At 41.4% G+C, this 24,995-nt stretch overlaps 1 protein-coding gene across 5 annotated transcripts in view; it reads right to left on the reverse strand.

Annotated features, from left to right (window-relative positions):
• The window catches only part of CCSER1 (coiled-coil serine rich protein 1), a 740,630-nt gene that overhangs the window by 328,338 nt on the left and 387,297 nt on the right, over positions 1 to 24,995 (reverse strand). For all 5 annotated transcript variants that reach the window (XM_081206994.1, XM_081206993.1, XM_081206995.1 and 2 more), the window contains one exon: positions 22,764 to 22,847. In XM_081206994.1, coding sequence (XP_081063120.1) covers positions 22,764 to 22,847 — 84 coding nt within the window. The remainder of the gene's footprint in view (positions 1 to 22,763; positions 22,848 to 24,995) is intronic.

The raw sequence follows: 24,995 nt of genomic DNA on the forward strand, positions 1-24,995 counted from the left end.
CAGGATACTTGCACAGGGATTTTTCAGGTTCATGCTGATGCTGCTGGATCTTTGCCCTTTGGTTTTTTATTTCAGGGGCTGCTGGTGTGCAAAGCCATGGCCTCAAGCCCGGTATGGTGAGGCAATCATGTGACCTAACTTTTGAGTTTTCCCCATTGTAGTAGCAGTTCACATGTGGCCCGAGGAGTTCAGTGACCATCGGATCTGCTTTTGGTCTGATAACCAGGTAGTGGTGAGCGTCTTGGCTAAACAGTTCTCACGCTCCAGCAGAGTCTCCGCCCCTCCGCTCATGCTTTTGAGCTGCACCGCTTAAGGTTTAATATTGTGCTTTCTGCTCTCCTGATTACGGGATCCTCTAATGATGTCTCTGACACCATTTTCAGATGGAGCGCTTCAGATCCTGGGCTCCAGACTCAGCTATTGCCAGACTTTTCCAGACCACCTGTGGCATTTTGACAACAATTAGTAATTACAGAGAGCAGCAGCTTCCATTTCCCCTTCTGCTTTTAGCTCTTATGGGAAGGCCTGGATGGATTTCTTAGCCTTAAGCTGGCAGTCCTCGGCCATTCAGATGAACTGGCCCCCATCCTCTGAGCAGATCCTGCAGTATTTGGTCCACCTGCCGCAGATTGGGCGTCCTGTTATAACTATAAGAATTCAGTCCGCTGCAATGTCTGTTATACTGAAGCTTTATTTTTCAGAGACCCTTGCATAAAGTTTGTAATGCGCAGGGCCTTGGAAGGTTGGAATAGGCTCCAACCTCATAGGACAGTGGGCAGGAAGTCGGTCAATTTTACCTATGCAGGATCTGCAACAAGTTAAAACTTGTCTGCTGGTAAAAGATCAAGGCGAGACTCCTTTCAGTATTCCATTGCATTTTGGGCACTGAGGGTTGGGGAAATGGTTGTTGGAGCCAGCACAGGGCTGAGAGTCTGGAGGCTTATTGCTTCAGGACTTTTCCTTATCTGCTTTGGAGCTTGTCATTAGAGTTGGGAACTCTAAAACAGACTTAGTGGGCAGGAGTGCCACAATCAGGCTTCCCATTACAGATGAGGAGGGCCCTTGCACGGTTATGGATACCAGAAAAAATTGGCTTTTCATTCCCCTGGGGGCTGGCCCACTCCTAGTGCATGAAAATGGGTTCCCGTTAGCCAGGCATTAATGTGCTTACGCCGTGCACCAGTTATTGCGGCCTGCGGCTTGCCTACCACTGAACACGCCTCATTCCTTCCGAATAGGGCTGCTGCAACGGCTGCACACTGGGGGCCTGTCTGTAGACAGGATTGTGAATACGGGTCATTGGAAGTCTGACGCTGACAAGGGTTATATCAGGAAGTGTCACAATGATGTCTGTGCTGATGCTTGTCTGTTATTTCCTTTTCTCATAGGAGCAGCGGTGCACATTTGGGCCACAGCATTGTACACTGGGCTGGCAAGCGCGCTGACAAGTCTGGACTGGGGCGCCATCTCAGTCTTCCTGCCCATGTGGACATATACTGGATGTCCAGATGGGGAATGCTTTGGGAGGAGGTCCTTCCTTTGGTGCGGTCGAGTGTGACCTGTGCAGGTCCTCCCGCAGGGCTGGTGGTACAGCTGGGCAAGAATGATTTGCTGTCTTCCTCCAGCATAAGTTTGCATTCCTGCATGCAAGAGGGCTTGGATTGAGTTGATGGCAGCTCTCCCTGGACTCAAAATAATTTAAGGCATTTGGTTCAAGGTGGTCTGGAGGGGGGGTTGGAGCACCTGTCCCCTCCAATGCGCAAAGATATTCCATTAAAGGAAACCAAGGATTTGCCATGCTTTGTCAACCCCTTTCGAGGGGTAGGGCCACGCAAGAGTCCCTGGGAGCATTTGGGGTGAGCTTGAGTCTGATCCTGGTTCATTGCTCCCCCACGCTGTTTACTTGTACTGACGATATGGTGGGGCCCAGTCGTCAGTGCTGCCCTGCTGAGGTCAGGTGCAGCTAGTCGGGAACCAATGCCTAGACAAACTACCACCGAGCAGGCCAGAAAGCATGTTAATATGGCGGTGGAAAATAAAATAAATAAAGTAAATCAAATCAAATAAATAAAATATAAAATAAAATAACAAATAAAATAAAATAGGTCCTTGCTTTAGGTGGTTCTGTGATATTGCACCCTGCTATTTTCTTCAAGACTGTTCCCCTCTTTGGGGCAGATGGGGGGTGCATCTTTCCCCTATGGGGAACGACACCTGGCGGGATGCGATTGCCTTGGGATTCATTGCTCCCCCACAATGTTGCTGGTACTGACGATATGGTGGGGCCCAGTCGTCAGTGCTGCCCTGCTGAGGTCAGGTGCAGCTAGTCAGGAACCAGTGCCTAGACAAACTACCACCAAAGAGGCCGGGAAGCATGTTAATAAGGAAGTGTAAAATAAAATAAAATAAAATAAAATAATAATAAAATAAAATAAAAATAATAAAGTAAATAGGCTTTGCTTCAGGTGGTTCCATGATTTTGCACCCTGTGATTACCTTCAAGGCTGCTGCCAGCTTTAGGGTGAATATTTCCCCTATAGGGAACGACACCTGGTTGGCTTATGGTTGCTTTGGGATTGAAGGAAGGGTTGCATTTGTGAGTGGTTTGGCGGTGAGCTAAGGCTCTGTGGCGGTTAGGCATTGGTTAAATTGGTTGGTGGAGGGGTATGGATTGGCTGTGCCTGCCCCTCCAATGCTGCTGCTGACGGGTATTCCGTTAAAGGAATTCTGGGGCTTACCATCCCTTCGTCCAAACCCTTGGAGCAGGGTGCGGGCCGTGTAAGTTCCCAAGGAACAAGCAGGGAATAGCTGAGGGTCTGTGTCGCAGTCCCAGCTGTCCCTGGTCTTGTTCCTCCACACGCTGACTCACGGGAGTCAGCGCTGTCCCCAAGGCGGGGGGGACAGATAGTCATAACCAATGCCTAAGCAACCACTCTCAATTTGTATGAAAATAAAGTTGTGGCCAAAAGTATGCCAAAAACCTTAAACAAAAATTATGTGTGATGTGTGAGTTATTGGGGTAGGGGTTTTGGGGGACCTCAGCACGCAATGATATCTTCATAGCTGATCCTATAAAAGGTACTATTTGAACAATTCTGATTCCTGTTGAACATAAAGTTCCTGAAATGTTATTAGTGTATACATACTAAAAGAGGGAGGTATCACCAGACTCCTTGGAGGTGAGGGTGAATTGTCCCTCTTCCCTAAAAATGCACTGCTACAAAAAAGCAAGCAACAAATGGTTTTATTTTATTGATATAAAAATGTCCCACGCATCACTCAGGGTGGTTTACCTCAATTTAAAAACACAATATATAAAAATACACAACATCAACATAAATTTAAAAAGCAGAGCTGGAAGAAAACACAAAAAGCTACTGGAATTTTTTTTAAAAAAATTGTCAGTCGGCAAAAGGTGGCTAGAGAGGGGGCTATCTGCACTTCATGAGAGAGAGTATTCAGAGTTATGGTGCAGCCATTAAGAATGACCTATCTTTTGTTGTCATCAACTGTGCTTCCACCATCGGTGAAAGGCTTCTCCTGATATTATGGATTGGGGAGGATGATATGAGAGAAGCTGATCCCTCAGGTATCCTCAAAACATTTATGACTTTAATCATCAACCCTCTGAATTGCACCCAGGAGCATGCTTTCAGCCAATGCAGATGTTGCACAATAGGTGTAACATGATCTTTGCTGAAATAAAAAATAAATAAATAAATTGTCCAGTAGCACCTTATAGACCAACTAAGTTTGTTCTGGTATAAGCTTTCATGGGCATGCATGGTCTATAAGGTGCTACTGGATAATTATTATTATTATTATTTTATTTCGACTGCGTCACACCACCACGGCTACCTACCATGATCTTTGCTGTTACATTTTTGTTCAACTGCAGCTCCCAAACACTTTTCGAAGGTAGCTCCATGAAGAGTGCATTGCAGTAACCCAGTCTTAAGGTAGCTAAGACCTGTTATGTTGCCGTATCCTGAACTAGCTTCCTCAGGCGTGATTGTAGCTAGAACACCAACCTAAGCTGAGCAAACAGACTGCTGGCCATGCAAATATAAAGATGCATCCAGAAACACGCCCAAGTTGTGAATCTGTCGTTTCATGTGAAAGACAACCCAGTCCTAAAACAGGCTGAATCCGTACTCCAGAGCCTGTTCCCATCTTGTCTTTGTTATTTTACTTCTTTATTTCATTAAACGTATTAGTTGCTTGTCATCCAAAGGGTCTCCAAGCAGCTTACAGTACATTGGGAGGGGAACATAAATACATAATACCATAGAAAAGGAGGTTGGGGTGATATAACATACTGTATCAATATTCTATGCAGCAAGCTCCCTGCTACAGATGTTTGACCTGAGCATGAGCTAAACCAGAGGGAACTATACGTCAATGGCAGGGTTCCATAGCTCCTTTGTACTTGGAGCTCTCCTTCAGGTGCGTAATATCTGGATAGGGCTCAGGAAACTGCAGGTTCTAGACACAGTGTTGTCTGTCATCTGATCTCTCTGCCATGCCTGTAGGAAGCTCCCACAGGAAGATCCCCCTTTGCATATGCTTTCTCTCGCATTCGTGTCTGCAGGAAGGCCAAGGAATAGAGGTGAAAGGTAGAACGAGAAGTTTTGATTAAACGCTACGACTGGGCTGGACACTTGCAGGTCACTTAGCCACCTTCATAGTACAATTTCATTCTCTCTGCTCCAGTAGTTCAGACTCTGAGCAGGGCTGAACATTTCCAATTACTGTGCTACAATATGGTTGTCTTACGGGTCTCCGCTTATAATGACAGATTTTTTTTTTCTTTTTTTGCCTGCCAGTTGAAATAATCTGTATACAGAAGGTCGAATTACAATCTGTTTTACAGGAACAGCAAGCTACAAAGAAACCCCGAGGAGAAACCAGAATGCAGAGCGTAGATTTCCTTACTTCCCAATTACACTGATTATATTACCTCCAACATACACAAAGACAAATAATCTTCATTAACAATGCGTTGCAGCCCACTGTCATGGAATGGTTTGAGGGGGGGGGGGACCAGCCCTGAAACAGCAGCACAGCAGAGTTGACCGACTCAGCAAGAAAGGTCAACAACATGCTGCTGGAACTGAATGCAAGTAATATTTACGCTGGTAGTTTCCCATAATGAAATGTTCCACTATCACATTTCAAACAAAGCTGTGCTCTTCTTTCATTAAAAAAATACATATATCAGCCAGAAACCAAACCCTCTCCTCTGCTTTCAAGACTCTCTGAAAACAATCAGCTCAAAAGTATGTATATTAACTATTGCAGCAGTAGAAAAACAAGAGTTCACTTTGAGTGATGGTCAAAACAGATGCAATCAGATCGTACTTGATCAGTTAGGTGGTGCTGCAAGAGGAGGCCTTTAACCCACTGCCCTGATCAAAATTACCCCCCCCCAAAAAAAACAACCCACAACCCCAGCAACCTGTGATTAGCGCTCCTGACCAACTGTGGCAAAGATCAGCCAAGAGGGAGGATTTTACAGCAAGGGTACAGTGCATGGAGGAGAGTTAAACACACACCTTCCAACAACAGGCAGAGCTTTAAAAACTGTCCATAGCTTCCTTAAAGTAAAACAAATCAGTCAGTCCCACACACCATTGAAGAAGTGGAACCAGGTGCAGAGCTGTGGAGATGTGGGCCAGGGAGGTGTGCTTTCAGCTTAAATACATTGCCAGAACCTGTATCCTACTAGGCAGGCAATCCTTCCCAAGTGCCCATCCATGGGAATGACATTTGCCTTGGAAGAATTAAACCCCCAATCGATGTCCGTCAGTGCAAGGAAGCCCCATGAGGCACCAATTCCCTGAGCACCGGTCCTGCTAGCCTAATAGATGCTGTCTGTGCACAAGAGGGAGGGAGTGGCAGGCTTGGGGAGATCACTAGAGTTGCAGAAGTAAAACATATTTTGGGGACTAGGGATCTAAAACGGTACGGAGGGCTAAAAACAGTCTAATGGAGACCCAGCATGCTCTGTGGACATAGAATGCTAGTTGCCTGTTGGAGGGTGAGGAATGGAAAATGAGTGGTGGGGTGGAATACAGCATCTTGGAAGAAAGCCTGGCTGGCTGAAACTCTGAAGGGGAACACTTCATACTGCAACATTTTGTTACAGATCTCACTTGCACACTTTTAAGTCTCTTGTGGTCTCTCCCTCCCCCAATAGTACTGCTATATGAGTTTTCATAAGTGGATCTGCCAGGGGTTCCACCAAGTGACTTTTGCATGAAAATAATATACTGAGATACAGTCCTTTCCCTCTGGAATAAGCTCAGGTGGGTAATGGCAATGACAGATATTGCTGATTTAGATAATTACTCATCATAAACTTCTGGTTCCATAAAGGAGCGTCTTAAAAGTCTGCTGAATCAGTTTCTCCTAAAAGTAGCTGGCACAATGCAGGAGGTATTAAGCAGAGAGTATAATTCATCCCACTCACTATTCATTGTTTGTCGATATAAAGAAATGCTTTCTTACAGTACAAAGACTTCAGTTCTGGTCTACAGTCCATGGTAGTAAAGTGAGAGGGAAGGAGGGGAAGGAAGCTGCTCAGGTAAGTGGATTCATTTTAACTGAAGAACCATTTCTTATGGTTTGAACAGCATACACAGCTATGGAACAGAATAAAGCAATTTTAGCATCTTTTAAAATGGTTGGGAAACTCTCACGTCATCATTTGAACTCTAGCTGAAAACAGTGAAGTGTTAATGAAGTTCATTAGCTTCCGACTGGCTAGCAACACAAACCTGTGCATGTTTACTTAGAAGTAGGGCTAGATGAATCTGTCAATTTTGCTCTCTCTCTTAGTTTGTCATTTACTCCAGTCATCAATCTCCATCCATTTGTCAATTTACTATTTTTAAAAAAATGCTCACGAAGATTCATTTCTGCAAGCAACTTTGCCTGATTCAGTGTATGTTCTATATAATGTATATGAAATTATTTGCATACTTTTCTCAAATACATACTTTTTTGCAAAATCAATATAAAAAGTTGAAGAAGTGTGCATTTTGAAGGTTAGCTGCACTTTGGCTTGTGCACTGTTTTAGGAAGAACAAATTAGGTAGGTTTGCATTAAAATGCAAACCAAACCAAATTTCTCCCCCATTCCTCCTTGGAAGGAAATATGGCTTTGTTCAATTGGGCTTATTCCCGTGTTAATTACTACGTTATTCCCAAAGTAAGACTGCAGTGCTACACACACTTACCTGGCAGTAGGCCTCACTGAATGCAAATAAATAAATACTTAAACGCTGTACTGCTACTATAGAAGGAAGGATCAATTACACAGTTTATTTCAGAGCCAGTGTGGTGTAGTGGTTAAGAGCGGTAGTCTCGTAATCTGGGGAACCGGGTTCGCGTCTCCGCTCCTCCACATGCAGCTGCTGGGTGACCTTGGGCTAGTCACACTTCTCTGAAGTCTCTCAGCCCCACTCACCTCACAGAGTGTTTGTTGTGGGGGAGGAAGGGAAAGGAGAATGTTAGCCGCTTTGAGACTCCTTAAAGGGAGTGAAAGGCGGGATATCAAATCCAAACTCTTCTTCTTCTTCTTCTACAGTGGTACCTTGGGTTAAGTACTTAATTCGTTCCAGAGGTCCGTTCTTAACCTGAAACTGTTCTTAACCTGAAGCAACACTTTAGCTAATGGGGTCTCCTGATGCCGCCGCGCCACTAGAGCACAATTTCTGTTCTCATCCTGGAGCAAAGTTCTTAACCCGAGGTACTATTTCTGGGTTAGCGGAGTCTGTAACCTGAAGCATATGTAACCTGAAGCGTATGTAACCCGAGGTACCACTGTATACACATTGGGAGATCAGTTACTCAGCCTAACCTACCTTGCAAGGGTGTTGGGAGGATAAATCTGCAGGGGGGTATACCAGGTATACCACTACAAGCTCCATGGAGGAAAGGTGTGATGTATATCAATGAAATAAATAAATAAATAAATCTAGGACGGAGGAGTGAAATTGCAAAGACTATATGATGGACTTGCCAGTACTAGCTTAATATCTAGACACCTGACTGAGGCAGGGAGGATCATACTTATTTTCACATAAAACAGATGAGGTGTGAAAGACATCGTCTCTATATGTGATCATTTTCAAATGCTTAATTAGTCATAAGAGTAAAAACTTCACTCCCAAGCTCCTTGAGAAGAACTGTGCTATTTATAGAACATTTCTGGAGGTAGTCTACTCCATCAAATGTCAAGTGGGAGGATGTAAAGGATAATAGTAAGGTAAGGTATAAAGAAGAAATTTTCCTGGAAACTCTTGGTTGAAACAGAATTTTCCAAAAGCAGATTTACACCAAAGGATTATCTAGGAAGTCTTGAGACCCTTATATACATTGTGCATTTTAAAATACCACCAAGTTTAACTAATAATAATATTAATAGGCATTTTTGTTGTAACAGACACTTTCAGCCAAAGACCAGGGATCTAACCCTATGGATGCTTACTTTGAAGTAAGTCCTACTGAGCAAGCTCCAATAGAGCATGAGATTCAGCAAACATGCATTGGATAGGCTGCAAGTTTCTCTGAGTTAAGAAACATATGTTCAGCTTTCTTCCACTGAAAACCATGGGATTTCATTGTGTTTAACTACAGCTGGGTCATTTCCCTTGCTAAACAGTGTTGTTGTTTTTTCTAGCACACACAGTGAACTCTCTCTTTCTGGTAAGTCACAGTAAAAGACATTATGACTGCACAGGGCACATTTTCAGAAACAAGGAATCTAACCCATCTGGGAAATAGCTCTTAACATGAAGAATGCTTGACGTGTAATGTAGAGATTATTATTCTACATAGGCTCTACCTATTTGTGGCTCTACCTATTTGCAACTAGGTCTGGGTAGTGAAGAAAGAATGACTTAAAAAGTGCAACTTTAATTGAGCCAAAGAAATAATAAAAACAACTTTTTACCCAGCTACCAAATCAATGTAATAAATGAAACACTGGAGCTTCAAGCGAAGCCTCTTTCCCATTATTTAATCGCCTTAGTCAAATTTGCTCCAATGTGCTATCAATCATTTTATGAGCTCTTTAAAACTGGATATTAATACTGAGCTTGTTTGCTCAAAGGAATACAGACTGAGCTTCTAGGATTTATTTGTATTCTGATTTTTAGCAGAGTGTAGCCCAGATCCAGATCCAAAAGCAGAAAATGATTGAAATTAAATAAGCAAGCAGGCTTCAGATTGACGCCAATACAACAGCAGAGGGAGAGATTTTGCACTTAATAAGTGCAATGTTTAATAAACACATTCTAAAGCAGCGTCCAAATAAATTGGATATTTTAGAATGCCTTCTGAATTTAAAAACACATCATTTGGCCTTAATAGCCTTCTGTGAGAGCTCATTCTTCTCTCTAATGGCAGATTCTTTCATCAAGAATTAGTACATTAGGAACTGAAAAGAAGCTTGTCCGGCAGACGATACATAACATAGGTACTGTAATTTCACGGTCCTATTAAAAAGATGTACAAGGATGAAAAATAGCAGCAGCCCTTGTGCTAATGCTAACAGCACAGTACATTAATACTTCAAAACTAATCAATCACCCAAGACAAAGGCAATCAGCTGATTCATACCTCTGAAATCAGCCATATAAATTCCCAAGAAAGGGCAAAATCTGATAATGGCTTTAAGTTCCTGTTAATAAGTATTTTGCCACAAGTTTCAAAAGACCTAATATATATGAATGGGAAATGCTACATATTTCTAAAAGAACATGGGTAACAATCCCTTGGTCTCCACTTTGTCTAGGATGCATAAAATGTACTTTAGAGTTGAAGGAAAGAAAGAGCCCAGTGGTACTAAGGAATACAAAACCGGTTTTGGAGGTTAGACCAAGGTCATCTAATCCAAAATTTTCTTTCCAATGCTGAACCATCAATTGCCAAGTGATTGTTTTCTGTATTGTATGTTTCCAAAATATGAAGTCAGTAATACATGTGAAAAGAATCTAGGGGTGTTAGTAGACCACAGCTTCACATGAGTCAACAGTGTGATGCAACAGCAGCAGAAAAAGCTAACGCTTCTCTAGGTTGCAACAACATAAGTACAGTGTCCAGGTCAAGGGGAGTAATAGTACTGTTGTATTCTGCCTTGGTCAGACCACACCTGAAGCACTTTGTCCACTTCTGGGCGCCACAATTTAAGAATACTGACAAGCTGAAATGTATGCAGAGGAGGACAAACAAGATGATCAGAGGTCGGGAAGCTAACCATTCCTTATGAGGAATGGTTGAGTGAGTTTGGTATGTTTAGTCTGTTAAAGAGGAGACTGAGAGGAGATATTATAGCCATCTTCAAATATCTCAAGGCCTGATCCATGGAAGATGCAGAAACTTGTTTTCTCCTGCTTCGGAGGGCAAGACCCAAACCAATGCTTCCAAGATTCAAAATATTCTGACAAAATATCAGGAAGATCTGTTTGACAGGGGAATAGACCCTCTTGGGAGCCTGTATACTCTCCTTCACTGGAGGTTTCTAAGCAGAGGTTAGATGGCCATTTGTCACAGATGCTTTAGCTGAGATTTTTGTATTGCAGCGGGATAGAATAGAGGAGCCTTGGTGTCCCTTCCAACTCACAATTCTATGATTCATGAGGGTAATATGATGACATATATAGCAGATTAGACACAGACACAAACCACATGCCTGGTGTGGAGGTATTTGGAGAGGAAAATGGTGGATAAATGTGGGGTGAAACTCACTAGGACTCTGGAAAAAGTCTAAGTTTTAAGATATTCAGAAGCTTGGGGTCTTTCCAGTAAAAGTGAGGCAGCATTGCCTTTTTCTTTTCTTTTTTACAATAGTGCATTTCTTTTTACTACAGCAATCAGGGACCAGACAGGATGGTTTCTTCTTCCCACAATGTGCTAGTTGAAATTTAAGTATGTTGTGATGTAGCATTGCTACAGAAGTGTTGTATGGGGATTGGGAATAGTAGCTCCCACTGGTCACTGAAAGGAAGACCACCTACTTTTGTGTCCTGCAGGCATTCTTCACCCAGGACTAAAACCAGCCAAACAACTTTCAGCATTCTACGATTCCTTGATGCCCCCCCTCTCTTTCTTTCTATCTATCTATATGACACTATATATATTTCCTCAAAAATAGCGATGGGCACACTCCCACTGGCTGGCCTTAGAAACTGTTCATTGTGTGTGTTAATGTTTCTCTCAGCTTTCTTAGAAAATGCCCACAAGACACCTTTGTAGCTCTTAGGCTTTTCCAAGAAAGCACACAAGGACAAACTGGGTGAAATGTGCTCTTCTATGTCAGCTCCCCCCCCCCCTACTGTTTTTAAGTAAAGGAACATCAAGGAATCATAACTGGTGGTGCAGAAGTGTCTCTTAACTGGAAATTATGTTTCTAAGCATGCTTAAGGTTATCATTTTAGAATAATAATGAAGCACGTGGGATTAAGATGCCCTCTGCTGTCTTTAGCCAGTCCTCAACACCACCAGTTTCCTCTTTCTTTTCCTGAAGACAAGGTGTTTTATTTGCACCTAACTTGAAAGGATGTGGACAAGCAGGGAAAACAGGCTAGGGATGCGACAATCCCAGCATGAACTGGACCTGAATTCTGAAGGCCTCGGTGCTGCTTCATAATGAGGTGAGACCTTCCAAACTTCTCAATTCTATATTCAGCCCCATCCCTGCTATGAGCGCAGAATGGGCAGCCTAAGTCCAACAGGGTCAAAACTCTCTGTCTTTCCCTCATTTGTACAGTGAAGGATATCATTTTGCAAGCTAACGGGCTTTTTAGTTAATGGACAATTGACCTGTTTCTCCACAACTGTCTTTACGTACAGGATTTTCATTTTTTAAGGACTGAGCTAAAATAGGGAGGCACACATTACACACATAGATATGAAACATGCCATCCCTGCTTCAGCAATTGGTGTTCATAAAGAATGAAGGGAAGAAGTGCTGTCCTCATTCTGGTGTAGTTTTGTCATATTTTCACATAGCTACATTTGATTTGCAGATAGTGTATGGTGTCAATATATAGGCTGTGTGGCCCCTGATTGCCTGGATTACATAGCTGAGAAGAAGAAGCTATCAAGAGAGGCAGAGCAGAAGAGTGAACTGCAACCAAACCTAACAGGTTAGGGGGCTTCGGGAGAGTGCTTAAAGTCAACCCCCAAGTCCCTTTTCACACCACCACCACCATTTCCCATGAACATTTCCCATGGAGCCCTAGGTTTAATCACACTAACTTGGTTAAAGATTGTATAGCAACTGGTGTTATGACTGAGGGCAAGAAAGAAAGTTGCAGTGTTATTAACACTTCCTAGGGCAAATAAAGATCAAATAGCGGTAGAGATAGAAAAACACAATTTATTAAGAAATTTGGCAGACGAGTGTTGATGAGCCACGTCCTCCCACTGTTTCAAAAACCACAGGGAGAAAGAAAGCAAATATCTTTGTCCCTTAAGGGATGAATACTATTTTCATAAATTAAACAAGATGGGGCAAACTCTTCTCCAGAGAATTAAATTCCATGTTTGATAGATAAGACCCAGACCTGAAGCAGGTCCAATGATTTATTAACAGCCCTTCCATTAAGTGTATGCATTAGCAACACTCGTCTGGATGAAAAGAAGAGATACAGGAATGTTATGTTGTTCTTACTGGCCGGTCCTATGAATCTGCCCTAGCTAACCTGGCAAAACAAATGCTAGGTTGATCCATTCTGTCTGCATTTTTAGTTTTGACTCTGAAAGGCTGCAGAATAATAGCACTTTTTTTCAGCAATTCTAATTACTGGGAGTTGGGGTTTTACATGGGGCAGCAGAGAGTTTTGTCAAGTTCTCTGCTCCACATTCTTTGCACAACAGCAGAAGCTTTGCTACTGCTTCAGCAGCTGCCCAGTGATGCTTGCTAGTCATGGCAGACCTGGTTGTATTCTGGGTTAGGCTGCAATGCAACACAAATAAATAAAACAAGCATCTATAAATGACAACAGCATCCTAAGCATGTTTATTTAGAAGTAAGTGTGTTCAGTGGGGCTTGCTCACAGGACATGATAATAATTGCTCAGCAGTTATATGATTTTATTATATGTCTAAAGAAGTATACAGTACTTGGGGTGAACTTTGTCAAGACCTCATTATAGGGAGAGGAGTCCTTCATTCCCACTATGGTCCAATCTCTAGATACACAATACTTCTGCTCTTTGCACTGGAAGGAAAGCTCTCAATAGCACCAACAGGACTACTACAGATTGCTCCCCCATTTCCCCCACTCCAAGATAACATATAACCCTTCAGTTGTAATGGCAACCCACCTGTCATTATTATGGGCATTTGCTAGCAAATACTTATTCTTTCATTGTTATCATTCTAAGTTGATCCCAGATTGCCCCCCCCCCAAATGTAGAGTTATTAAATGATACAACAAAATTTAATGCAAAACAATGTGGTCTCACTCCATCTCCTTGCTCAGAGAGGTCTTGGAGCGGCATATCCATTGGCTGCTGCTTCTCTGCAGCCCTGGAGAACAGAATTAATGCAACATCAAAGGCTAATGCCCCAGACAAACCCAACCAAATGCATAAAGCTAATAAATTAGCAAGATGATCTCATAATTTGCCATTAGCCAGTGGCTCAGGCTTTGTCCTGCTTTATAAAGTCAATGTAGTACCCAATTAAAAATTAGTAAGCAGGATCTGATGCTCTTTAATCAGATTTTCAGAAAATGATCATAGATTGTTATTAAGTTATTACAAACTGATGTACACTAGAATATCAAAATTGCATGAAGTCCAATTATCCAAGGAGAGGAAACCTCAAAATCAGTTTAATATACAGGACAGCGCAGCCTATGCAGAAGTATTCAACATGGCCTAATGGATTTAGGATTGTAGCTTAGAAGGCTGATTGACTATATATGCAGTTCGCAAATCACTTAAGTTGTTTTTAAAAATAAATAAATAAATCATCAATCAGTTTCATGATTTCGAATGTAATACTAACTGTCTCTCCTGTCATGTCATTTATAAAACAAACCATAAACCTGAAGGAACCACAAAGAATACCCAATACATATATAGGTCCAAATGTCTGTTTCTAAACTGCCTTAGAGAGAGACATATTCAGCTGGTTATTAAGGAACTCCAAAACAATCCCTGCTAACCCTGTTCAATAGCTGAAATGACTACTGAGTTAAAGATTTTGAAAGGACATGTAATGCAGTAGCTAATGATCCATTCAGCTCACAGACCTTAATGATCAACCATGTTCCAAGGAGCTTTAACAGAACAAAAGATTAACATGTATCCCATGTAATCCATTGTGTTGTATGGTTTTAAGTAGAAACACCCCCCCCCCCAAGTTCAATGAGACTTACCCCCCCAGTCAACTGTACATAGGTTTGCAGCACTACAACCTCTCAAAATGTTAAACCAAACCAATTTTAGTTCTGGGTAGTGAGGCAGCAGCAAGACCAGGGAAGGAGTGAAGCAGCCATGATCTATGCTCTGGGTACCTGCACACTGCCTCGTGTGCACACTTGCTTATGCTCTATAATAACACAACAGAGTCCCATCACTGCACACAGAATATAGGATATTGTAAGATTCCCTTTTCCAGAGTCAGAGTCAAAAACACCCTGGATCCTGTATCAGTCTCTACAGCCAAAGCAGGCACTGCAACCTTCCAACAGGTTGACTTCACCCCCAAAAGTGCACTGTCTTCCAAGACAAATGAATGCCAACAACTCCCTCTGGTTCTTTCCCACCAGACCATAGTCTGTAAGTAGTAAAATGTGTGCCCCAGCCAGGGCTTTTCAGGTTGAAGAAAATTACAGATTTACACAATGCAGCACATAGTCAAATTTATAGAGAAATACAAATACTTCTTGTTGTTCCCTTTGTATCCTTATTGTTCAAGCAGCTCCATTTGTCATGGAGATTATTTATATACTATGTAGAAACAGAAACAAAATAGCAACCAATTTTGGAAATAATACATTATGAAAAAGAGACCATTAGGGAGGAAGAATTCCTTGTGAAATGGTATCATCAGTTTCTAATGAATATTCCAGTGCTTGTCAGGAAACCCATTTAGAGGGAGGCCAAAATCACTTTCTAATTTTCTCTACAGCTTTATCATATTTCCTCCCATCCCTAAGGCCAACAGTATTGCAGACTGATTGGCCCATAATATTACATCTCCTCAGGGATGATTTATCTTTGCATAGAATACCCTCATATTTTAACACTGATAAAAATATATATTTACATTTGTATGGAAATAAGGTTCAGATCTAACCAAGCCTGCTTCCTGTGTCAAAGCACCTATCTTTGGAATAGATCCTGTGGCGCTTAATGCAACAATTTGAAATTAGGAGTAAATTGCATGCATCCAAAATTGCAGAAAGGTGTTCAGATAAGTTGCACTTCTAATAAAGCAGAGATAAATAAACTCTGGGTTTAACATTGTATGTGAATTCACAGGCCTTTTTTGACTCCTCCACAAGCATCACAAATAAAGCCCCAGGATGTGTCGTGTGTGTCACAAAGTCTAATGGAAGTGCACAAAAGCTTGGATGGAGACACGTTAGTGTTAATAGGAAGCAATCAGCATTATTATTATAATCAGTGTCACATAGGTTTTTGTACTCTTAAACTTGGGGAACTGTAGATTAAACTTCATTTGAAGCAAGCAGGGATGCATTCACACTAATCTTGCAAACCACCACTATCTCTCTGTACCCTGCTTACTTCCAGCTCCTACAGTATGTGGAGCCAACATGCCAGAATGCAGAACTCCTCAGACACAAGAGAATGTGGCTGAGATCCGACCCATGGGCAGAATGAATAGCCATGGGCAAGTCATTAGATCACAGCTTCACTTTCTCATATATAAAACTGGGTTAATGCAGATTGTAAAGTAGTAGTGAGGAAGAAGAAGAAAACTGAAACACCAGAATGGTGTATTGGTGTACTAGGACTTCAGAGGACCGGGTTCAAATCCCCATTCAGCCACTAAGCTCAGTGGGCGATCTTGCGCGAGTCACTCTCTTTCACCTTAAACAACCTCAAAAGGTTGGGTAAAATAAGAGGGTAAAATGAGGGGGTACAAAGAAAGAAGGGTGGGATAAAAAGGAAGTCATAAATTACTTATTTGTTCTAGCGTGAAAAAGTAATACAGTGAGCAATTTCCGAACAGAATCTAATAATAGGGTTTGAACTATCAGGAAATAAAGAGAGACATGTCATGCCTCTCCACCCCATTCATCTGCACGCAGCTCGCTTACCATTTCCTCAGTGTGACAGAAAGATGAAGGCACTTTCAAAGTAAAGCCAGGTCATATTTATCTAAATCTGCAAGGAGACCTGTCAGTAAAATCGTGCATATCTCCTGAAGCTAGCCGTCTACCGGTGACACCTTAACATAAGACAAGCATATGTGGTGCATTATTATTAAAGGGGTTTTAAGTCACATTGTAAGATCTCTAGATGGAGACACTTAAGGACAGAGTTTTATTGCCGACACATTCAACTCCTGCCATATTATTCCCATGCAAATCATGTCTGAGGGAATCAGCGTCAGACCAGAAACCTCTTCCTGCAGCGGTGCCACAACAATCATTTATCTGCATCCGGCACCGAGTGGTGCAAAATGACGCCACTTTGTGATAGAGACTTAAACTAATATGCAGAATCACCTCCACAAGTGCAAGGGAATATTAAAGATTCTATCTTGCTGACAGCTTTTCATCAAGGCTTCAGAGAGTGCGAGATATTGGGAGGCTAATCCACATTGTGTATCATTGGATACTGTCATTTTCACACTCTACAGCTGCCTTGCTGAGTTGACTTGAAGAGTAATTACTGCTGAGATAAGCCTTTTTCTGGAATACGTGCAATTAATTCTCCCTGTAAAAAGAAGGAAAGGAATCTGACACTTTAATAATGTTTAAGTACACCTAATCTATTTCTTTTCTGCTCAGATGTTTCCTAAATATGAGGAAGAAAGAAGATTTGAAAGTACTTACAGCTGTCTCTTCTTATGTAAATCATCCATGGGCCTCTAATATCCGATCATAAAATAGCCAACGTGAAATAAGATCAAAAATTATAATAGAATGCAGAACAAGTAAGGAATTATCAAAAAGATGAATGCACAATATGATTTTCTTGCGTACAACAGTTACTCTTATCAAACAGAGATTATCATGCCATTAAAGTTTCAAGGGCGTGAAATTTAATTCAATTGTAAGATGTATTTGGAGGTGAATTAAATCTACTTTTCTATTTCTATCTACCTTGCTTCAAAGCACATGTACCTACATATTTTCCATGTTTTTACAATCTTCAGTTCTAACAAATATTAAAACTAATAAAGCTACAGAGAAGTAGAGGTACAGTTAGTGTAAACTAGATTTGCTAGCACCAGTGAGAATTTGGTCCCAAATATCACACACAAAGACCTGATTAGTTTGGAAAAGTCCATGTTAATCGTCCAGCATAGTATATGTTGAATTTTATGACACTCAGCCATGTGCAACTCCAGTACTAAATAGCTCAAAATGCCAGTAGTACAAAGGCCAATTGACCAACTGTTTTAAACTAAAATTTTACCCTCAGCATACTGTAAGGTTGGGGGGAACGGTAAGCCTGAGATTATCGTATATACTCTCAAGAGAAACTTATCCAATATTTTTAATACCCATGATCTCTGATAAATTGCCAAGTTAAAAGATGTTAATGCCTGCCATCTTTTTAATCACCTAAGATTAATCCTAGGACCTCCCTGCCTACTGCATATGTTCCAACAGCTTGTCTTGACTTATTAAGCTTCTCATAAGAAGCAGCTGCAGTGGATGCATATTCTCTATAGACCAGGTTTCAGGCAGAAAGATCTCATTGACCTCCTCCTGTCAGTGTGAGGGACCTGGTTTTCATGTTCTGCAAAAGGAGATGGAGTGTATCCAGCTTGATTCCAGCAACACCTGGTGGCTTTTTACTTCTCAGCCAATATACTGCCGTAGCAATCAGAGCTGGCTCCATGTTTTGGAGGTTCCTCCAGTTGTGTCCTCCCTCTTCCTCTCCCAGCTACCCCTGCCTACTTATTTCTCCTCCCTCCCTGGGCCCAAACCACATGGAGGGACTGTAGACAGCACTGCAGGTAGACAGCGATGCAGTATCTCACTCTAGTTATTGACTGCATGCCCAGAGACTGCAGGTGAGCAGAGGCAGCTACAGCAAAGAGGATGAAGGGCAGGATCAAATCTCTCTGGAGAATGAGTATAGGTCCCCTACAGGGGTGTAGGTCTAGTGATGCCTATTCTCTAATAGCCCTTGCAATGTGCAACTTCTCAACATTATTTGCTAAGACAGTGACACCCACAATATTCCCCAGCTGCTACGGTAGTTCCTGCAGAATCTATTAAATGTTCAGAATCTAATTGGCTGCAGCATACATTTCCTCCCATAATTTTATTTTGTGATGCAAAGCCAGCTCCTTTTTCAAGGAATCTAGGGGGTAATTTAGGAGTGGAATCTGTTTTAGAAGCGCAGCTAGAGCAGCATGTAGTCTAATGGCTCACTTGCCATTGCCTGTGGCACCTCTATTGCTCCAAAGGATCCTGGGGGTGCTAATTCAACCATGCACACTGAGAGGCACCCTTAGGTTCCAGTTTCAATCTCTGGTATCTTTCGTTTGAAGGATCTGGTAACAGGTTGATGGGAAAGCCTTTTCTGTGCCGAGATACTGGAGAGTCACTGGCAGGCAAAACTGACAATACTGAACTCGCTGGACAAACAAAGAATCTGATGTGGAATAAAGGAAACCACAAATGCCACAATGTTTGCGATTATGGTGAAAAATCAGTACAGGAATCACAGTGTTAAGGAATAGTCCAAATAAAACACTTTTCTGCATGAAATCCGTATTTGTTTCGGTATTTCAGTAAGGTGTGTTGATTCTATGAGCCATAGAGTTCAACAGTCCCCATCAGCCTCCCTCTATCACACTAACAAGTATCAACACATGAAATGTTGAATTTTATTGCAAGGCCACTGAGTAGCATTAAGTTTTCTTTTGCCACTCATATAGAAGAATCTTTTATTGAGCTTTATCTGCTCCAGAAAACATAGGTCTGTTTGTTTACTGGCATTGCTTAGAAGAAATACATTGCAACTACCTCTTGACTTTCAGGTCAATACACCAATGACTTTCAGCATTTTTTCAGGTTCAGGGTGCCCATTCTGACCTTAAAGCCATAAGTGCTCTGCACTTGACATCTTCCTCTTTCCCCTGATTGAACACATACTGTCAGGTTCTACCAAGTTAGGAGGCTAAACTGACATCAGATAATAAGAATGCCTTCTTAGTGATGGCTTCTATTTTTTAGAACTCATTTTCTCTGTGCCAACTGGTTAATGCACACGCGCGCGCACACACACACACACACAGTGTGTGAGTGTTTATTCCTTTATATATTTAAATCTGACTTTTCTTTATTTATATACCTTTCAAAGCTTCTTATATAAAAACATAAAAAATAATAATAAATACAGCAATTAAACAAACAAATGCTTTGTAGCATCTGATATGTTCTGCATCATTTCCCCTTTACTTTAACATGATATTCATTAAATACATTGTCATCCTCTCTTGTTTTGCTATATCCTGCTTAGGGAGGCTTATGGATGAAAAGCAACTTTTCAATAACAAGCAATGATTTCCCCTCTGGATTTTATAAACAAATTCTTACATTTCTATCCCACCTTTCATCCTTCATAGATCCTAAGGCTGCCTTTCTCAACCGTGGGTCCCCAGGTGTTGCAGGGCTACAACTCCCATCATCCCTAGCTAGCAGGGCCAGTGGTCAGGGATGATGGGAGTTGTAGTCCAACAACATCTGGGGACCCATGGTTGAAAAAAGCTTTCCTTGGCCAATTGGTGCCAAAGAAAGACAGAACTTTTTTTATGTATGCTACTATAGCAGCAAGAATACTTATCGCAAAGCATTGGAAGACTCAAGATCTACCCACCCTGGAAGAATGGCAGGTGAAGGTGATAGACTATATGACATTGGCTGAAATGACCGGCAGAATCCGTGATCAGGGGAAAGAGACGGTGGATGAAGATTGGAAGAAATTTAAAATCTATCTTAAGAAATATTACAAAATTGATGAATGCTAAAATGTCGAGGTTTTTAGGAAAAAAAGGAGATTACAGCGACAAAAGATTAAGTAAAAGAAAAGAATAAATAAGGAACAAAGTTGATAAAATTAAGTTTAGGATTTGCTGAAATAATTTTGGAAATTGGGATGTAGAAAGGGGAGGTTTGGGGGAGTCAGAGGAAGTGAGGTTTATGAAAAAAGGATATGAAATTATACATGTTTGTTTGTTTCTTTATTTGTTTGTATTGTTTATAAAAAATTTGTAAAACCAATAAAAAAATTAAAAAAGAAAAAAGCTTTCCTAAGGTATCAAAACCTACTTAGTTATAATTTTTGTTTCACTTTATAAGTCACTCTGGGTCACATTAATTTTTTTTTTGGGGGGGGCACAATCAATCAGTCCAGTGGCATACATGTGGCTCCCAGGCAGTCTGCATCCAGGCACGGACCAGACTCAAACCTGCTTAGCATCAGCAAAGTGGTGAGCTCATGCACCTTCAGGCCTTAGCCATATGGTTTTTGCCTAATATGAAACTCTGGCACCGTGTTCTCATGCCTGTGACAAACAACAGATTCTCTACCCAATGAGCAGATACCAATGCCAAGGAAGCCAAAGCTCACTGTAACAACAGAGTATAATTCTGCAGTGACAAACATTGCCAGCCACTTTGTAATATATGCCTCAGACAAGACTGATGTTGTATCGCCGCTCCACCAATGCACAAAAGCTGGATGCTCTCCGTATTCCATTTTGTCATTTAATTTTATATACTAATTACACCATATATCATTCCTTAATGTATCCACATTTGAAAACAGAACACAGATAACCAGTATTTATTGTAGAGGGAAGTCTCTTTTCATCCTTGCAAAGAACTTTTTCTGTGTGTGCGCATAATATGAATGAAGTCCGAATTAATTTGCACAGAAAATTGTTTACGGGAGTGCACACACACCTCTGTATTAAAACAATATATAGAAAGATCCTGTATATGTATATTTTGTAGATGTAGGATGAAACCAAATAGCCAGTTAAGTTTATGTATGGTCACAAATTAGAGGTAACACTCAAATACTGGATCCTCTGTGAAAGCCACACGCCTGCTGGTAATATATTTTGCTGTTTACTCCCCCTGTAGCTGCAGACCCTCACACCACATCACACACTAGCCTAAGGAGTCCACCAGCTACTCAGAGAGCACAAATGGGAATAAATTAATTGGTCCATGCCTGATGAGCTTGCCTGTTAAGAGAAACTCACTGATCTCCACAATGTGGTAACCAACCATGGTGGTAGGTGTTGGTGTATTGCCAAAAGTGTATTGGTGGTAGGTGTATTGCCAAACTTGTAACAAGCCTTGAAGCATGACCTTGAACAGTTGGGGCATGTGGCAGGGCGAGACCATCTCTCTCTCTCTCTCTCTCTCTCTCTCTCTCTCTCTGTGTGTGTGTGTGTGTGTGTGTGTGTGTGTGAATGATGGTCAGAGTGGCTGAAATAATATGTGAAAGTTTGAAAGCATCTCTCTCTGGCTGGATGGCTGAAGACAGCAGAAATCTGTATATAGTTCTGTTTCTTATTCTATATGTAGACCAGTAGTGTAATGCAGCTTGTAAATAATGAAGACAAAGAGTGAATGGGTGAGGTGTTTATTCCTGTCAAGGGAATTCACCAAGAGAGGGCTGGACTGCTGCTGCTGCTGCTGCTGCTGCAAAGATGAAGGAAGACTTTCTGAGGAACTCTGCTGAGACAAAAAGAAAAGGAACCCCAAGAGTTTGCACTAACAGTAGGAGCTTGCCTACCATTGCCCTTAGGCACTGAGAGTTGGCTGTGAGCCCTGGAAGCTCATGCAACACCATGCAAGCTCATGAGTGCTTAGTGGGGAATTGCCCTGATGTGAAAAGCAGCCAGTGCCCAAGACCCTTCACATTTGTCCAATGTGGTAACCCTAACTGAAGTCAATTTATATTCGTTTTAAAATGTACTGCTTATGATACAACAGATCCAGATTTAGCGCTGACCTATTGAAATCAATGGAATCATGACTAATTCCAATGCCATTGATATCACTGAGTGTGCTCTAAGCATGACAAAGTCTAAATCCAAGCCCAAAGAAAGATAATAATGTATGGAAACAGGGAAAATAAAAGCATGCTTATACGTTTTGCTGGACAACTTTGTCACCAGGAAGCACCACTGATATTTCACCACTAGATCCGCATGCACAGCCGCATCAGAACTGTTGCCATACAGGAGCCACAGAGAGTTGCAGCTTTCTTCTCACCACTGATTAATGCATCTTGATGCTGCAAGACAACTGTCAACACAATCTTCTAAAACAGAACAACCACTATTTATGTGTCCAGGTAGTAAGTAGCCCTTTCAAAGGCTGGCAAGTCCCCAGATATTTAGGGTCATAAAACCTGCATGAATCAGAAGTGAATGATTAAGCAGGCTCCAAGCTATCCGCTTTGTAACAGGTACCACCAACTTTATTTATTTATTTACTTGGTCCCAGCGAGTGACCTTGTCAGTTACGAGCAAGTTCCAAAAGAAAGCAAGCATTGCCTCTCGCTTACCAGCTCTTCGCGCAGTTGGGAAATGAGTTCATCTCTCTCCTTCAGCTGAAGCTTCAGCGCCGAACATTCATCTTTCATTATATCCTATAAAAACATCAAAAGAGATGTTATAATAGACTTTGTGCTTTTCCTTTGCTCCTGACAAGAAAAGGCAGCTTCACACAGTGCAAGATAATTACATCCAAGTAATGAAAGTCAATGCCCCTCTATCATGTGCAATATTTTTAATAACATAGTCTAAGTTTGCAGGGTAAACAACCTAATGCATCCAAAGATATTATATGCACAAAAATGTGAACAGCTCCCTGTGTGTTAAGCCCGTTTTGTTAGTGTCTGATTCTTTTAAGCCCTTTATTGAAGCTCCTGTCAGGCGTCTCTTTATTTTAGTGAAGGAACAGATGGCCATAAAATTTCATAGTTCTGTTCACACAAAACAACACTACAGAAGTTTCACTTCGGATGCATTATTGGAATTCCTTTATTTTTTAAAAAAAAATCAGACTGCAGATGGAAAAAGCAGGAAGATGCACATGTAGGCATTCGACAAACAGGAAGGAAGCAACCCTTCCATGAAAGGAAATAAACCAGCATGACAGGCAACGATATTGCTAGCAAGTCAAATGTTGTGGCCAGTGGCTGATTTAGTTTTCTTCTAAATGAGATTCAAACAACACAGGTCATGGGCCAGGTTGGGCAAAAGGCATGAAATTAAACTGAAAGAAGGTGTCCATGAAAGTGCAAAGGCTAGAAATGAAAGCAAGGTTCTCAACTATCAGGGCATATCTGCAATACAGACCTAAACTGGCACGACAATCATTTCCTCTTCCTAGAAAACATCGGGAAACTGTTGTTCTATTGATTTATTTCATTGGACATATAGCCCCAACATTATCCCATCTCAAAACCAGTATGCTATATATTTTGTTGTCTCCCTCACTTCTAAAGGGGTATGGGATGGGACTGGATATTGCTAAAGAACACCACCAACAAATTGCACTTGTTTTGTATTTTGACACATGCCCTATTTTGTGTTAATTTTGTTGTTTTCTGGTGGTTAGCGGCTTTGGCCTTCCCTTGGAAATGAAAAGTGAGTTATAAGTCATAGCTGCTTTAAATGAGTCAGACCACTGATCCATTTAGATCAGTGTTTCCCAGACTTGGGTATCTAGATCAATACTGTCTACTCTGACAGCAAATCTCCATAATTTCTGGGAAGGGATCCTCCCCAGCCCTACCTAGAGATACTGGAGAATGAACATGGGTCCTTTTGCATATAAAACAAATGTTCTACTGAGCGATGGTCCTTCCTCAATGAATGTAATGAAATGAAATACATTTTCCATAATTATTAGGGGGCGGGAAAAGTCATCACAGTTAAACTGGTATCAAAGCTATATAAGTCTGTAGTGAAGCTATGCCATCAGAATACTACAGTGGTTTACTACTAACAAGTGCATTGTTTTATTTATTTCTGTATATCTATATTCCACCTTTCTACCATCATGGAACCAAAGGTGACATGCTCGTGGCTCCCAACTGATCAGTCCGAGACAAGTTTAGCTTCAGCAAAGTGGAGGACTTGTGTGCCTTCAGACTGTGTACTGATATCAGCTATTCAACCTAGAAAATCAGAGGAATAATGTTTTTCCCAAGAGAGATCTATTAAGAGCAGCAATAGTATGTGGTACAGTGAACCTAATGCAAGTGACATCACATGTTTAAGTGACCTTTCTCATAAAAAAACATCCTTCTGATGGAAACCTTTGAAATTCAGATTGCATTCTCTCTCTCTCTCTCTACTTCCATGGGTCTACTCTATGACAGCTGGATATCAGCCAAGAAAAACATTGTCAAGGAATGCAATTACTTTAAGAAGCACTTATTTCACCAATGAAATGCCATCAACAGGAAAGCAATAGAGCAAGGGCATAATGAGATGGGCGTCGACAGTGAGCAAAATGATACTACGCACAGTCGACAAAGCAGCAACATCAGTGTTAAAAGGCAACAGTGACGCATGAGAGCTAGTCGTGTACTTTGAATGGCCTAAAAGTAGCAAATGCCAGGAAACCTGAGGTGAAGAACAGGTCATCATTTCAAGGCTTGCTGGTTCTGGACCATTACTGTCAAATACATCACAATATGTTACAGAAGCTTTTAAGGTGAAGGGGAAAAGAAAGACACAAGCAAATAGATTCATATTAAGGGCAGGGAGCGGGGGAGAGACTTGCT

Source organism: Podarcis bocagei, assembly GCF_964188305.1.
Source record: "Podarcis bocagei genome assembly, chromosome: 9".
Classification (NCBI taxonomy): domain Eukaryota; kingdom Metazoa; phylum Chordata; class Lepidosauria; order Squamata; family Lacertidae; genus Podarcis; species Podarcis bocagei.